At 37.6% G+C, this 18,045-nt stretch overlaps 1 protein-coding gene across 9 annotated transcripts in view; it reads right to left on the bottom strand.

The window, feature by feature from the left end:
- The window catches only part of Tasp1 (taspase 1), a 207,632-nt gene that overhangs the window by 71,834 nt on the left and 117,753 nt on the right, over window positions 1–18,045 (bottom strand). Inside the window, exon 11 of one of the 9 annotated variants that reach the window (XM_027421667.2) lies at window positions 14,730–14,925. The exons of the other annotated variants lie outside the window; for them this stretch is intronic. Within the exon in view, the coding sequence (XP_027277468.1) occupies window positions 14,744–14,925 (182 nt within the window). The 3' untranslated portion in view covers window positions 14,730–14,743. The remainder of the gene's footprint in view (window positions 1–14,729; window positions 14,926–18,045) is intronic. 9 annotated transcript variants of the gene reach the window in all.

The raw sequence follows: 18,045 nt of genomic DNA, 5'->3' as shown, positions 1-18,045 counted from the left end.
TCCTGATGTGATTTATGAGGTTGATTTCAATTTCCAAGCCTCTTAAAAACTAAAAAGAGAAGTTTGAGCTGATGTTATTTCCCAATAATTTCTCTTACAATAGAAAGGCAATATAAATCATTTCATCAGTTTTTCAATTGCACTAAAGCTTAAAACAACATTCAGTATTTAGAAGTCATAAAAGTACAACAGAAAGTCTTAAAACTACTGACCAGCCAAACCACTGCTTGCCACTTTCTCTACTCAACTCCCTCACTGGGGCAATTTGAAAGAACAGAAGGACACAAATGTGCTGATGAGTGGGAGAAATGGAAATCACATTAAATTATCTGGATCAAACCAAAACTTGAGTAATAACTAATACAGAAATTACCCCAAAGTTATCTTATAACAAACTAGTAAAACAAATGTGTAAATATGTAACGCAAAAACCAGGTGGCCTAACTGAAATTAGTTTTGTATCAAACAAAGGGCAGACACTCTTCAAAGGTTCTGTTTGACACTATTCTGAAGAACACTAGTAAAAACCAATGAATTCTATGTAGTTACAGTGCTCACAACACTCACAGTCTAGAATTTATTTACAATTTTATTCAAAATTTAAAAATTGCACTTCCTTATCTCTCTTGGATTGACCGTGTGTGTGTGTGTGTGTGTGTGTGTGTGTGTGTGTGTGTGTGTGTGTGTGTGATTCAAAATTTAAAATTGTACTTCCTTATCTCTCCTGGTGTTGTGTGTGTGTGTGTGGTGTGTGTGTGTGTGTGTGTGTGTGTGTGTGTGTGAGAGAGAGAGAGAGAGAGAGAGAGAGAGAGAGAGAGAGAGAGAGGGAGAGAGAGAGAGAGAGAGAATGCCTGCACATGCATTATCTTCACCAAAAGATTCAGTTCATGAAAATCCATTTATCAACAGTTCATGAAAATCCATTTATCAACTCCACAGTGATCACAGACCTCAATTAAGAATGAACACAGCAACAATTTTATTTTAACATATACACCCATATAGTTTTAAACCTATAGGTAAAGTGTTCATTTAATTAGCAGTGAAAATATTTGTGGGTCCATGAACTTTGTGTGCCACAAGCAATAATGCCACTATCATCAGCTATATAGTGTTAAAATTCTTCAATCAGGTTATCATATTAGAATCTGATATCTAAACAACCCCTAGGAAAGGCCGTGTTCTGGGTGGCTGAAGAAATCATGCACAAGGAATCTAAAACATTCCTTTTCTTCTTATAAACAAGGAAATAAAGATAGGAATATCAAAAACTACAGACGTCACTGACAAAAGAGGGGTTTCAACCCCAGAATATGCACTGCAGGTCTCCAAAACTCAGAGATTTCATGATGGTTTGAATGAAGGCATTTCCAAGAGCTTGTTATTCCCATCCTAACAGAGCAAGCAAAACATGGCACAAAATCAGTTTTTAAAGCTGTAAATGAAATGAAGACTCAAATGTATCTCAAGAAACACAATTCCCCAAAGTGAGATGATCTTGCTAACAGGAAAGTGGCCTGTGATGGCTTTTATTCCTAAGGAAACAGTGGGGAAAGAAAAATGCCCTTGAAGAAGACAAGGAGAAACAAGTTGAACAATAACAAGTGACAGCACAGTTGGACTAACACAAATTAGAATCAGGAAGAGCCCCACATGCAGAGCACGGTAAACTATCCATGTTCTTTCTACATATTCTCAATGAGAGCTCCAAAGACATGGAGCACAGCAGAAGTGAAAGATTTGAACACTCTCAGGCACATCAGAGCTTAGCCAAGGGGAAAGCAGCAGCAAGCTGAAGACTGGGAACAAAACAGGAATTCAAACAGAGTCTTTCCAGTCAATGCTGATGTGGACAGTCTTCACCTAGTACCATGCAGCATCCACCAAATAGCAGCAAGAGAAAGGCTGTGAGAAAACCATCAAAGAACAGTTGGTATATTAATTAGCTTTCTGTTATGACTGTGATCAAGCACTTGACAAAAGCAGATTACAGAAGAATTAACTTTGAATCAGGAATTGAAGGCACTCTGGCTGCACATGGCTAGCACTACTTACTTTCTTGTATCTCAGAGGGGCAGGAAACAGAACTGGGAATGGGACTCGGCTACAAACTTCAAGGCCCGCCCCTAGTTACTCACTTCCTCCAGTTTGGTCCACCCTCCCAAACATTTTACAACCTCTCAAAATGCTACTACTTGGTGGGACTAATTATTCAAATATGTGACCTGTGAGGAATATTTGATATCCAAATTTTAAGACTAGGTTTTCTCCAAGTACACCACAAAGGTATCTCACTCTGAGTGCCTAGAAAGGCAAAAAATGACCCTTGCAAGACCAGGAATACTGCATAGATTAAAAACCTCCCCCAAACAAACCAAATTAGCTAGCACCCAGGCTGTAAAACAACTAAGAGAAGCTCCCCACTGGTTCAAACAGCTGATAGCTCATATCTCAATAAAAAGATACCTAGCATTTTTCTTGTGGTCAGATCGCAACTCTGTTACGTGAACTCTTACTTGCTGTTAGTAGTTTGAAGGGAGGGGGGTAGTCAGCAGAAAGAATGAGAATGAGTGTGCGTGCAGTGAAGTAAACTCAGGTCATCAGGCTGGGCAGTAAAGCAAAGTAAAACTTACATTGTTCTACTATTAAATAAAACTTGGGAGTTTGGTATCAGGATAAAAACCTGACTGGGGCTGTGAGAGCACTGGTTGCTCTTCCAGAGGATCTGGTAAAATTCCCAATACCATCATCATGGCAGCCCACAACTGTCTGTGACTCCTGTTACAGGGCATCTGACACCCTCACAGAGACACACATGTAGGCAAAACAGCAATGCACATAAAATACAAATAAATTTTTAAAAACCTGATTGATCAGAGAAGCTGACAGTGATCTTCTCTCTCACTCCAAGCTCAATCCAAAAAGCCAGTGAATCTTTCTAAAGCCCTCTCTTCTACTTCCTGTATCATATGTCCTGGGTCCTCCAAAAACTCTATGGCTAATTTTGTTAACTAGTAGCTAGCTCCCCCTCTGATTCAAGGTGATTTTTATTAGCAGTATCAGGAGTGTCAGAGTGAAATCAAAATATCTCACAACAGGGTAGCAAGTACTTTTACCTGCTCAGTCATCTTATCAGCCCCAAATGGTTAAGTCTTAACACTACCATCAAAATACCTGCATCTATCGTTGCAAGAATAGAGTACCGCTCTTCCTGATCTCTCTTTCCTGCTGTTCACCTGGAACAGACAGGCCTTTTCCTGTCTGCCTCTTTTCTTCTGTCCTCTCTCTGTCTCTGTGTCTCTTTACCTCTTTTCTCTTTCCTTCCCCCTCCCTCACCTTTATAATAAAACTTCTCACTTAAAAAAGAAAAAAGAATAGAGTACCAACTCACTACAGATGAGATTGACACAATGTTTCCTTATGGATTCATGTAAAGAGGATTGTATGCTTTTTGTATTTCAAATATTTTGAACATATAATCAATAACTGAAAGTCATATGAAAAAGGATTAAATAGATAACCAGGAATTGAGACAAGGAAAAGTCAACAGAAGTAAACTAATAGGCTAGAGGTTGGTATTTTAAGGTTTTAAAAATAAAAACAATGATCTATATAAATTACTGACTATTATTCATGAAGAGATGAAAACTTCAAAATGAAAAAAAAATCTACACATCAAATCAAATGGCTGAGAACACAAAATAAAGCAAGACCAATAAACTTAAGAGGAAGCAAGAGACAGGAAAACAAAGGACCAAAGGTTCTGATAGAGTTGGGAAAAATATCTGAACTGGTGCACAGAAATGAGTGAGAAAATGGCGAGACCACCCATCTCTGTAGGATGATCTCCCAGGCCCTAACAGAAGCCTCAGAAGTTAGAGAGAACTATGCCTAACAACTGAAGACAATACAACAAAGTTTTCCAAAATTGACATCAATTGACAAAGAAGTTCAGCAAAGCTTGAAAAGGAAAAATACAAACTATGACACCAACAGGAATGTTCACAAATACATCATGAACCACACAAACCATTAAATGCTTTGAAGAGAGTAAGAAAAACAATTTACCCTTATCACCACTCTTTCAAGTTCTGTGCCAAGAGAGATGTCCTTATACCCTATGCTCCCATGATACAAAGTGAAATCCGAATGAACAAGCCCTGTGCTCCTCAGATGAGTGGGATGTAGCCCAAGAAGCTGATTTCTTCCATTTCCCTCTAAGAACATAAAGTACCTGGAGTGGTCAAGTATTCAGAAGAGGTTGATGAAGGAAGACAGCTTTTACAGATGCTACTTACTACAGTTGGACCAATCTGAGCTACCTGAGACCCTATCTCAAAAGGGGGAGGTGAAACAGCATGGATGATAAACTCTTACCTCATATTTAATCATTAGGAAAGCTGAAAACTTTGACTGTAAGATGGGAAACAAGACAAGGTAGGAACAATACAAGAATGTTCATTCTCCTCTCTTCCTATTCAACACAGCATGTGAAATCCCAGCTGTGCAAAGAAGTGATTTTTCTCTGTTTTCAGATAAAAATCCCAAACATTATACCAAGAAAATGTTAGAACTAATAAAAAGTTTTGGAGTATAAAATCAAAAGATATATATATAATATATATATATATATATATATATATATACTAATGACGAAGTATTTAGAACAGAAATTCCAAAAATAAACCCACAAATACATTTAACCATCATGACCCAAACACTAAAAATTAACAAACATTGATAAAATAAAGGCACATGTAAAAACATCTATATTCATAAACTGGAAAAATAAAAGCTATAACAACATTGCTACCCAAAGCAAACTACAGATAGAAGATACTTCACACAGAAAATTTAAAAGGTTAATCAAAATGCCCAAATTAGCTAAACAGTCTTGAGCAAGAACAGAATTACTTCCTAATTTCAAATATTATAAGTTATAACAATCACGATAGTACAGGGCACGCAGATACATAGAGTAGTGAAATATAAGTCCACATCTAAATAGCCACCCATGTTGATTTCTGAAACCCAGACTCACTCTTTCCAGCCTGGTCTCTACATGTTGGGCTCAAGGACTTGCTTTCCTCAGTCTCTCCAACAGCAAGAACTGCAGGTAGACATCATTAGAACTACTGACCCACTAAACTGTTACAAGGGTAATGAATGAAGTTGGGAAAACTAGATACACCGATGATTTTAAAATGTAATTTGCTCTTAGTATCATTTCCCAAAATTCACTTCAAAGACTTAAGTTGCAGGGCCCCTAAAGGAAAATAGACTGGTAAAGTTCAAAGTCAATGTTCTTAGAAATGTTTTTATATGACAACAAAATCAGAGATAACAACAGCAAAGCTATGCAAGTAGGACCATATTCCATATTCCAATAAGACACTGTCACACAAAAAATGGGAGAACAAACTACATGATATAAGGGTTAATATTCAAAACACACACAGACACACACAGACACATAACCCATACAGCTCCATAGCAAAAAAAAAAAAAAAAAAAAAAAAAACGCTGCAAGTTTAAAAATCATCAAAGGACCTGAACAAGACATTCTCTCAAACAGAACAGCCAACAGACATATGAAGTACTCAATTGTCAGAAAAATGCAAATCAAAAACATAATAAGGTATCAGCTAATACCTTTCAGGGTGTCTAGTATTAAATAATCAAAGACAAGTGTTGTCAAGGATGTCAGAAAGGGGAGTCCTTTTACATATTTAATGAGAATGTAAATTGATTAGCCATCATGCAAACTGCAGCAGCAAAATTAAAAAAAAAAAAAACCTGACTACCATATGATTCAATATACTTTTAGTACATAACCAAAGCTTGATATCTACACATTTATATCCACTGTAGTATTACTCAAAATAGTTATGATATGGAAATATCCTAAATATCAATAAATTAAAGAATAATTAAAATGTCATTTTTTAATACAGAGTGGAACATTATTAAACGTTAAAAACAAGGAAAGACGACCATCTATGCCAATATGGATGACCTGGAAGGACATTATGTTAAGCAGCATATTCAGACACAGGGAAGAAACAATGTATGTAACCCTAAGCAATCCAGGCTCACACAAAGAGAAGAGTGTTTAGCAGGGCGAAAAAAGAGAACTGGGAATTTTTTTGTTAAATGGTATGAATCTGTGAAAAAAGATAAAGAAAGGGCCAGGGACATAGCTTAGTGGTAGAGCATTTGCTAAGCAGGTATGAAGTTCTAGGAGTCAATCCCCAGTACTGCCAAAGGAAAAAAAGGAAGAAACATGATAAAAGTAAGTCCTGGAGACACATTGAACACCACAGTGACTAACACTAATGTTCATTACTAATAATATATTATATAGATCTGCTTATTGCTAAAATGGTGGCTCTTAATATTATTCTTACCACAAAAAGGTAAGCTAACCATCTCAGTGTTTATGTGTAACAAAGCATCACATTTCTAGGAAAAGAACACATTTTCAGATTCTCAAAGGGACAATGGTTACCCACCCCCCACCAAGGCAAAAAAAAAAAAAAAATGGCCTTTCAATGAACTAAGCTGCTATTAACAGTATTTATATTTATGTGTGATCCTCTGGTTTATTCTTAATAAATGCAATGTCAGCCTCGGGAGCAAACTCATCAGAGGTTAATGGCTTTCACTTTTTACAACTGAAGAACCCTAGACCACCACACTGAAATTCCTGCAAGCTCACTACAGAGGCCACATCAAACACGAATAACCTGAGGCTTCATGGGAAGAAGGTTAGGATAAAGCACCCCCTGGTATCAGATGAATTCAGCCTTCTAGCTGTACCACAAGGGTGCCAGCAATAAGAGAGAACTATCACACATGTAGCTAGGCTGCCACTGAACTTCAACCACAGCAAAGGAACTGCCCACATGAAAACACACATCATGAGAAATAAGAAAATGACTACTGTGCAAGCTATAGACATCTGACAGTACTCAAGAGGCTGAGGCAAGACGATCACTTCTTTAAGACCGGTCTAGACAACATAGTGAAATCCTATCTCAAAAAACCAAACAAAACAAAACCAAATTAGTCACTTAGATTTAATGTATTTTATTTACATAAGCTGTTTATATTACAAAGACATGAAATATAGATCAAACATTTAATTATGTCCTTGTATTAACAGAAATGAAACAGAGTCAGGCATTCAAATGACCCTTCATTTAAAATATTAGTGGTTAGTTATGGTTAATACCTTCTTCCGCTCTAGTCTTTAAGTAGACTGAAGCTAAGGGACTCAGTTGAATGATATTTACAGTGTTGCTGAAACCAGATTGCATTATATCATATTAGCACAATTATAATGCTTACTGAATAGGACTATTTTATTGATTTTCAAAATAATCTTGCAAATGATATTTGAAGCCCTAGAAATGGAAATAAAGCCAAGAAGAACTGGGAACCCTGCCCTAGAACCAAGAAGCATAGCAGAACATAAACAATATGAGAAAAGCCAGACCTCATTTCATCCATTCAACTTAAGTGAAATGAAGATATAAACAAACTTTGTGGTGGCATTGTTTTCATCTACTGTATTTGATTTTTCAAAACAAAAAACATCCATTTTCCACAGCCAGTTCTCTGTTACACAAAAATAATGGTAAAAGGCATGGCTTTGTTAAGAACAAACTTAGATGAAAAGTACATTTTTAACTGTCCAAATATATAGCCTATAGTATTTACAATTTTTAAAAGATTTAACAAATTTAGCTTTTTTTCTACTTTTCACATTTCTCTACCACTTGAAGTAGAGAGTCCTTACATTCTTTAGGTACTTGGGTAATACTTAACCTATCTGAACTTCACATTTCTCACCTGACAATGAGGAAGATGCCTGGCAACTACAACTCCCTAAGAGACAACAATTATTAGTGTCTTCATCAGTGATTACAAAAGGATGGCCAGTCTCAAGTGTAGGATACTTAGATGTATTTACTCTTTCACTCTGTTCTTCCCTAATAAAAGCCTGGTTTAGTATAGTTTTCTACTCCCCAATCCACAATAATGTTTACAACCTACAAACAAGCCCTATGCTCATCATTTGTTCTTGGGTAATAACAGGCTCTTTGGTCAATAATTGTTTCATAAACAAGGAAAGATATATGAAGCAATCAACAAAATATGAAAAGAAGTCTGTTGGAGATCTTCAATGAAAATGTTCACTAATTTCTTAAATAAATAAACAAACAAACAAATAAAATAAAAAGCCTACAGGTGGTCAAGGTGACACATGCCTGTAATCCCAACATGCAGGAGGCTGAAAGAGGTTGTGAACTGGAGGTCAGCCAGAGTCATTTTAGGAAAAAAAGAAAAGAGCTACAGACAATTTCTTTTTCTGTTAATGCAGAACTCTGATGTATTCCCAGGACAGAAGCAAAACAGGAAGACAACAGAACAAGCAAGAGAAGGAAAAGTAGGCAGTTGCGCTCCCCAGGGAGATTCAGATTCGGTCACCTGCAGCCAGTACACCTCTGAACTACTTCTTACATGAAATCAGTTATGCTTTATCATGGAAGGCCAGTTGTCATTTTTGTTATATGGAACTCAATGTTGGTATAGATGTTCTTCAACTTATTACAGTTACAGCTAAAAAAATTCATTGTACAGTGAAGACAACATGGGGGGGAGGCATTCCTAATCCTCTGAGCAACACAGCCCGGCAACACAGTCTACTGCAGAGACCAGCAGCTGCCTCCCATGAGCACACTGCTGACAAGGAGTTGGAGCTTGAGGCACAGCCAGTATACCAGCAGAGTCATACCACACATCACTAACTTGGGTAACTATCAAAACATAGAGACTTGTAGAATATTTTCTACTGGGTTAGTTAACACTTCCCATATACTGTAAAATAAAAAAACTGTAAGCCAAACCATCTTAACTCAGTTATCAGTGAGGGAAGATTTTGAAGGGAATAGAATATTTTACTAAAAGTAAACCAAATGTAAGCTATCCTCTCAATATGAGAGTTTGTATATGAATATAAAAATGTATAAAACAAATGGAGCACTAACTCTGGTTTTTCAATGTAAAGCAAGTAATTCATTTACCAATTAGAATCTGTGTTTGACAGTTCTCCAAAATACGCAAAGGATTCCTGAATACAACTCAACAAATATTTTCTATATACCATCTATATTTTCAATCCACCATCCCCTTCCTCAAGAAACTCCCAACAGGACACAAATTGTGTATGTGCTACATTGTGGCAACACCAACCTTAAGGGGGATAAATTTTGGAATTGAGCATGGTAAGAAGTGGGCAGAAGAAAGGGGAGTGAGAGGAATGTAGAGAGGGAGACAGAAAAGGAGACAGAAAGACAAAGCTGCAGAAGAGAAGTTACTTATCTTCTGGGCTCTTGAAATTTAAACCAGACTTTAGCACTGGATAAAAAGAGAAGAGATTCTGGAATGGAGCAGAAAGATACGCTGTGAGCTGCTGAACACTGCCTATGCGCTTAATGACAAGGGCAGATTTAAGCCTGCAAAGGTCATACTTCATGAAGCCCAGCACCTTATTCTTTATACTTACTCCAAGATTGAAATTGATTATAATTCTTATGAGAAAAGCTCCAACAAAGAAACTGATCCTACAATTTCAAATAAAATCAAAGCAATAAAATCAGACAAGTAAAAACATGTAAAACAAAGGTTTATGGACAGGGATCAAAAATGGGACTGAAAATGACTACAATATTTTATGTACATGTACAAAATTGTCAAAGGACTGTCAGTAATAATTAGCCTCACCTACATATCTCTCCTCCATGAGGGAAGATATCCTGAACATGTAAATTCATGTCTTTCAATCCATTCTTTACATTAGGATTCAAACTCAAGTCTCATTGCAAATCTCCTAATAACTCTGCACAATATGCTTCCCAAATACTCATAATTAAAGTAGACACATAGAGCTAAAAACCACTGAGGATACTAATTAAAGTCTCCAATACAATAGCCATCTCATACATGTTGTGAGTATCTATGTGTGCTTTCTACCAGCCAGCACTTACTTAAGACATTTTAATCAATAGAAACCAGTATAATATGCCAACAAATATACTCCACCAGATATGAACAGATCCTGAAAGTACAAGGAACCTTTGGGTTATGGCTTGGTGTAGACTGGATCAAAATATAATTCACGAATGAGAATCAGGAAGCACATCAATATAAAGATACTGAAAATGCAAGCTCTCTTGAAATTTTACATTTACGTGTCCCCAATTTTTCTCCAATTCACTAGTGAATCTTTTCATTCAATTAACAGCCATCCTGCACAGAGTTGGTTTATATGAAAGACATTTGAATTATCATGATCTCTTTCTAACTCATCCCAGACCTGTCAGATCATTCTATATTTTAAATTAGACATCAGGTGACTCATACATATTTAATTTTGAAAGAGATAGTGTTGAAATTAAAAATAATAATCAAGAAACTGTTAGGAGAATATATAATTAAGATTACTATCCCTGAGATGGCTCAGCAGCTAAAAGTGCTTGCATCATATGCCTGACAACTTGAGTTTGATCCCTATAGCCCATGGTAGGAAGAAATACTTGACTCCAGAACACACACACACACACTTGATCTATGTATATCACATGGTAATAATAAATAAGGCCAGAGAGATGGCTTAGTGGGTTAGAGGCAACTGCCACCAATACAGGCAAGATGAGTTTGTTTCCCAGGACCAAAAATGTAAGAGAGAACCAGCTCCTACAGGTTGTCCTCGGACCTCCACACACATACTGCACATGTCCCCCACAAAAAGATAAATGAATAATAAAATAAATTGCAACACTTTTATTTGTTCCAAGCCAGGCTACGAAGGCACACCACATGCAATGCCAACATTAAGAGGTTGAGGCAGGAAGATCACAAGTTCAAGGACAATATGCATTGCATAGTGAAACTCTGTCTCAAAAAAAGAAAATCAAAACAAAACAAAAAGATAGCTACTAAAAAAAACTTAGAAACGGAAAACCCAAACCTGAAGATCCATACACTAAGCATCTAAAAACTACAGCCTAAAGTCTCCCCACATATCAATTTCTCATAACAGACTGCCAACATCAGACATATAGGTACCTTCAGAAACTGATGAGTTATACCATGTAGAGATTTCACAGCAACAAATTATCAATTTACAAAACTCAAAGTCAACACATTGTGCCTCACAGTCATTTAAACTGGCAGGAGTACAAAGTACAAAGAAATCTGAAGCAACATACAGGAAATATTTGACTTATGTTAAACACCACTATGGAATTCAAACATGTTCAACCAAGCCCTACTCCTGGCCAATCAGCTCACTGATTAGCTTACATATAACTTTCCAACATATACCACTGGCTAAATTTAGTACTTAAAATTTTTAAAGATTTTTCTGTGTATTTTTTAAAGTACAACTTTTTTTAAGTAAATTTCCTGGACTAGAAAGATCTACCACCACCACAACAGAACAATACCAAAAATGGCCCTGTGCTATAAAAGGCACTGGTTGTACTGAGTGAAATTCTGTCTCTAACAAGAACCTTGTACAGACGAAGCAAGAAGGCTAAGCTACCACGTCCACCAGTCCAGTAAGGGCCACGAAGCAGCGTGTCAGAAAGAAATTGTTTTTCTGCTCCTTTTGATGGGTTATGCTTTCAAGTCAGGAAATTAGAAACAGGTGTGCCAGAGGGCACACACATCCTCGCTCCACACTGAAAAACACGCGTTTTCAATTTTCAAACATGAAAGAGACTCCTGTTGAATGAAAGAAATGAAAACCCAGTTCTGTTTCTGCTAACCATATGAAGGGAGCTTAGAAGGTCTTTGACAAGTTGCTCGACTTAGTCCCTCTCTAACTGACAGCAGGTAGTACTTGACAATAGGAAGGAAGAAGCATTCTTTCAAGTGAGGACAATCAAAGGGAGAAATATATTAAGGATCACAGCCTTGGCATTTTTAACCCATCACTTGATCTATCTCATTTCTCTGTTTTTACCATTTCTTCACCTTATGTTTTGAAATGAGAAGTCTGTTCTTTCACAAAATAACAACAAAGCAAAACAACAAAGCAATGCAAACTAAGTATCTAGATAGGAGGGGAAAAAATCGAGAAATTATAAACATCACAAGAACATATTGGGACCCACTTGATCCACTTTAATCCAGGTCTACAATCTCAGAGAAAGCCTTCCCCATGAAGTCCTGAGTTCTTCTGGAGCTCTAGGTACACTGCAGCAGTATGAATGCAGTGTGCTGCACTGAACTGGAGCTCTAGGTTCACTGCAGCAGTGTGAATGCAATGTGCTGCACTGAACTGCAAGACAATGGTTTAGACAGGAGTGGGGGGAAAGAGAACACTAATGGCTGCAAAAACAGGTAAATCCAAGTCGCCAGGTCCACTTAAGAGGCCTAGAAGTGTTGTAGTGTATATTCCCAGATAAATGAATCCAGCAGAGCTTCATTCTTTCCGCATATTTCCATACTGACAAGAATCCTTCTTTCAATACCAACTAATCACAGACCTTTCATCCCCTGAAAGACAGTTCTCTATCTTATACAGACCAAAGCATAAGCTAAGTGCCTCTGAAGTAGCTATTGCTTAATTACATGAGAGAAATTACAAGTCTTCCTACCAAAAAATAAAATACCTCAGCTCATGTATACACACACACAAAAAAAAATCCAACTTTATGTTAAGCTTTCTTTGAGAGAATATTTTAAATGTTCATTACACAATAAAAAATAACAATGTATATTTTACACTAAACAATATTAGCTCTTTTATTGCTTGCCAAAAAAAAAAACAAAATCCACCACAAAAAACCAATACTATCACAAGAGGGTAAAATTATCAATTTTGTTTTTCAAATTATTTCTAATTAGCATACAATATTTCATAATTAGAAAAATAGCAACCCACTTAATACCACTACAATACACATAACAAAAGTAATCATACCATGTTTTCTTGATATCCCTGGGAAACTTGCTCTTTTCTAAAGGGAAATGGAGGAGGAGTGGGCCTATGGGAGAGAGGAGGCAGAGGGGAGGGCCAGAGAGGACAGAAGGGATTCCTAATCTGTATTTATCTTCCTCTTGGTCTTTACTAGCAGTGGCCTCCCTCATTTTGCCTACTGTCTTGATTTGCCATTCATATTCATTTACATCCATTCATTCATTCATTCAACAAACATTGGAAGTTCTACGATGTATACCACCCAAATATCAGTGAGCAAAGATGTTGGCACCCCAACCTTCATAGTACTTAGAAGACATGATAATTAAAATAATAAAACATTAAATGATGCATACAATGAAAAAATAAAATATGAATGAGAATAGTAAGAATTTCAGGTTAGTATAGTTTAGTCAAGAGATCTGAGTGAAAAAGAAAACCATGTAATATGTCAAAATCTAATTGCCACTATACCAATATTAGGAGGGAGTAATAAGAGGAGGTTATTGATTATGACAATATTACAGCGACCATAAAAAGATGCCTTTCCTGCTTCTACAATAGTAAAGACAATTAGAAGACCCCATCTATGAACCGGAAAATAAGCTCTAACCAGATACTGGATCTTGGAATGTTCAGCCTTTAGAACTGTGAGAAACAAATGTAAGTTTATAATCCAAAAAAGAAGAAGAAACAGAAAACCATATAAATAAATTGATGGTGAGTGTGGGGACTTGAATCCTAAAAGTAGAAAGTGGAAGGACAACTCAAGTGTAGGTCCTAAGGATTTGTGAAGGATACTGACAGTCATGGGACCTGCAGCTGGGTAGTCAAGGGGAGGAAGATAAGAACTGTCTCAGGGGAAGCTAGGAAGTTTTCACCTTTTCTTTTAGGATTAAAAGCAAATGGAAGGTCAAAGGTGGGAGGTAAGAAAGGAAAGAGAGAGTAAGAGGGAAGAGAGAGGGAGGTATGGAGTTAGCTTTAAATGACAACTTCAATACTGACAACTGACTAAAAGGAGAAAGAACAAAATGCAAGAGACAAGCTAGAAAGCTTTTGCCATAAACTGGGCTAGAAATGATGGCATCTGGGGTAGACTGGCAGTGCTAATAGGCTAATAAATGGCCACATTTAAATGTATTTACAGAAAAGAAAAAAGATGAGACGTGGGCAGCACAGGAAAGGCCAAAGGACAGCACCCTGACTTTGACCTAAGCCAGGGAGATGATGAATTTGCAATTTGCTGTGTAAAAAAGATTTCAAGAGAACATGATGTAAGTTGAGGGCAAAATTTAGAGCTCATATTCGGACATGCTAACTTTAAAATGCTCCTTAGAAATATTAGCAGGAGCTCATATTCGGACATGCTAACTTTAAAATGCTCCTTAGAAATATTAGGATGTTTAACAAACCTGTGGATTATAAATGAGTTCTAGGAGGACCCAACTTTGAGATAGACGGTGAGAGGCATCAGGATAGATTGTCATCAGACTGGACAGGTCACTAAAAAAATGGGTGCACAAAGAAGGCAAGAAGCTAAAAGCCAAGGCCTTTGATGTTCAGATGCTGAGAAGTGAAAGAGACAGGAGGTATCAATACAGAAAACTGAGAAGTTGCAGTTGGTGAGGTGAGAGGGACAATAGCAGAGAGAGTCTCTGAGCACCTGACAAGGGCAGGAGTTCCAGAAGGAACAAACCCTTCAAACTGTGTCAACACTGCTCACAGGGTTACTTACCTATAGTTAAGTTGCTAATAGTCTTGACAAGAGAAGATGGAGGAGTGGCAGCAAGGAAGAGTTGCTGGAAATATATTCAAGAGCAAATAATCCCAGCACTTGGGAGGCACAGGAAGGAGGATCTCTGTGGGACTGAGGGCAGCCTCGTCTATATGGCGAGTTCCAGGACAGTGAGGGCTACAGAAAGAGATCCTGCCTGAAAAATAAATAAAACAGAGCAACTAAGAAAAACAACTAAAATAATGAACAAGTCTCAACAACTCCTTGATAGTTCACCTTGCGGGATTGCTATGAGATGGAGAAAGAACTAGAAAGATTAAATCCCAAGTTGATTTGCACAAAACATTTTGAGGACAATTGGGGTATTGTTGCCAAAAGTACCTACAACACACAGAAGACAAAAGATAAAGAATGATGGCTGCTAGAAGGAAAGCTGCAGCATGATTTGATGACTGCCTTCCAACTTCCCTGAAATAGCTGTTGTGGCACTGGCAGACACCTCAGCATCATCAGTCCACCACTGCTCCTGCTGTAGGTCTACTTGTCCACTCCTGACAATGATGCCATGAGTAGTTTTTGAGCACAGTCCTTCAAACATCCCTCAGGTGAGCAGGGGAGAGGGCAAGGATGGTTGAGAAACCAGGAAAAAATGGTGAACTCTCCAAAGCTCATAAGGAAGAGACTCCATTCAGGAGCTCAATTTAAAGCATACAATGTTTTCAATGGATGCAGTTTTAAAATCCCATCTACCTTTGTATGTACTCGGGAAAACATAGTACAGCTCTCCAGACCTCAGGTTTCTAGGACTGTCATAAAATCAAAGAACCTAGACAATCAGAAAGCACTGGGCTCCAAAGCAGAAACCAGGGAGCAGTTTTTTTTCTTTACCCCAAAACTCTTTAGAAACACGAAGATCTCCTCTAACCTTCCTCCCCACTCATCCTATTATCCCACCCCCACATTCAGAAGGCATTCCTTGGAAACCTACCAGACAACCCTGCCAGAGAAGCAAGCAAGCCAGCAAAGCAAGTAGGCTAGCTTCAGATCTTCACTTTCCCTCCTCTCTTCTAATCCAATCCCCAGTCTCACCCCCAGCTCGGCAGCAGACTACCTGCCCTGTACTCAGTCTATGCCCCCATTTCCAGGAGACTAAGCAGATCCTAGAGAAAGACTCTGCTTTCATCCCTCCGATAGACATCCTCAACCTTCTAGCCCATCCCCATTCCTAAGTGTAAGCTCCCAATACCTAGAATCATTCTACACAGAAACCTTATTGGCCACACCTATCAGGAACCCCAAAGCATTCCCCACCAGACAACACACAGCTACCACACTCTCAACAACCAGAAAATGCAACAGAAACCAAAGAACAAAACACTCACCTAAAAAAGACCAGATATCAGCACCTTAAACTACATTAATCCCAAACCTAGATACTTAGACACCAGCATAGAAACACAATCAGTAACAGCCAAGACAATATAGTAGTAAGCAGCACTCCTTCATAGCCTCTGAACCAGCTCCTATTTCCAAATTCCTACCCTGTTTGAGTCCTGACTACTTCATGATGAACAGTCAGTGCTGTGTAGAAGAGTAAGCCAAATAAACCCTTAGCTCCCCAAGTTGCTTTAGGGATATGATATTTCACTGTAGCAATAGGAACTCAAAAGCAGTCCTTAAAGAGTATATGAATAAATTCCTTGAATCTATGAAAACACAGAGGAAGGAAATGAATAAAACAAAAAAATTAAATGAAACAACACCTTTCACAACAACCTCAAATAATTAAAATATCTTAAAGGAAACTATAACAAAAACTTGTTATGATAAAAAAAACTTTAAGACATTAAGAAAGAAATTGAAGAAACTATCAGAAGATAGATCTCCCATGCTCATGACTGGTGGGATGAATATAGTAAAAATGGCCATCCTACCAAAAAGCAATCTATAGAGTCAATGCAATCTCCATCAAAATTCCAAACAAATTCCTCACAGATCTCAGCTCCAGATGAAACCATACACATACACACACACACACACACACACACACACACACACACACAGAGAGAGAGAGAGAGAGAGGGAGGGGGGGGAGACAGAGAGAAACAGAGACAAAGAGAAACAGAGACAGAGACAGAGACAGACAGACAGACAGACAGACAGACAGACACACACACACACACACACACACACACACACACACACACACACACAGATAGCTAAAACAACCCTAAATAATAAAAGAATTGATGGAGACATCACCATCCTTGACCTCAAATTTTACTATAGAGCTATAATATCTGCACAAAAATAGACATGTTGTTCAGTGGAATCAAGTTGAAGACACAGACATACTCCACATACCTATGAACACCTGATATTTTTATATAAAGAAGCCAGAAATACATGATGCAATAAAGACAACATCCTCACAAAATGGCACTGGTCAAACTGGATGGCAGCATGTCAAGTAGTTCAAATAGATGCACACTTATCACCCTGCACAAAAATCAACCTCAAATGAAACAGAGATCTCAACATAAAACCAGACACACTGAACCTGATAAAAGAGGAAGTTGAGAATAGCTTTGAACTCATTGGCACAGAAAATGTTTCTGAACAGACACTGTTAGCACAGACACTAAGAAGATCCACAATAAATGGGACCTCATGAAACAGAAGCTTCTATACTGCAAAGGATACCATCATCTGGCAAAGCAACAGCTTATAGAATAGGAAAAACTTTTTACTAGCTTCACATCTGATACAGGGCTAATATTCAAATTGTATACAGAACACATTCAAGAACTAGATAAAGAAAACAAACCCAAATAAAAAGTGAGATATAGATCTAAACAGAAAATTCCCAAAAAGGAAACTCAAATGGCTGAGAAACACTTTAAGGGAATGTTCTACATTCTTAGTCATCAGGGAAATGCAAATCAAAACTACTTTTGAAATTTCATTTTATATTCATTAGAATGACTAAGAGCAGTAAAATGATAGCTCATGTTGGCAAGGATAATGAATAAGGTGAACACTCATCCACTGCTAGTTGAGAGTGCATGTTTGGACAGCAACTATGGACATTAGTGTGGCAGTTCCTCAGGAAGACAAGAATCAATCTACCTCCAGATCCAGCTAAACCACTCTTTGGTATATACCCAAAGGATGCTTCATCTTACCACAGGGACAACTGCTACTTTTTTCATAATAGCTAGAGATTGGATATAGCCTAGATGCCCATCGATAAAAGAATACCTAAGGAAAATGTGGTAAATTTACACATTGGAATATGACTCAAGGCATTAGAAGA

The sequence above is a fragment of the Cricetulus griseus genome, chromosome 6 (assembly GCF_003668045.3).
Source record: "Cricetulus griseus strain 17A/GY chromosome 6, alternate assembly CriGri-PICRH-1.0, whole genome shotgun sequence".
Lineage (NCBI taxonomy): Eukaryota > Metazoa > Chordata > Mammalia > Rodentia > Cricetidae > Cricetulus > Cricetulus griseus.
This window is presented reverse-complemented; position numbering and strand designations above follow the sequence as displayed.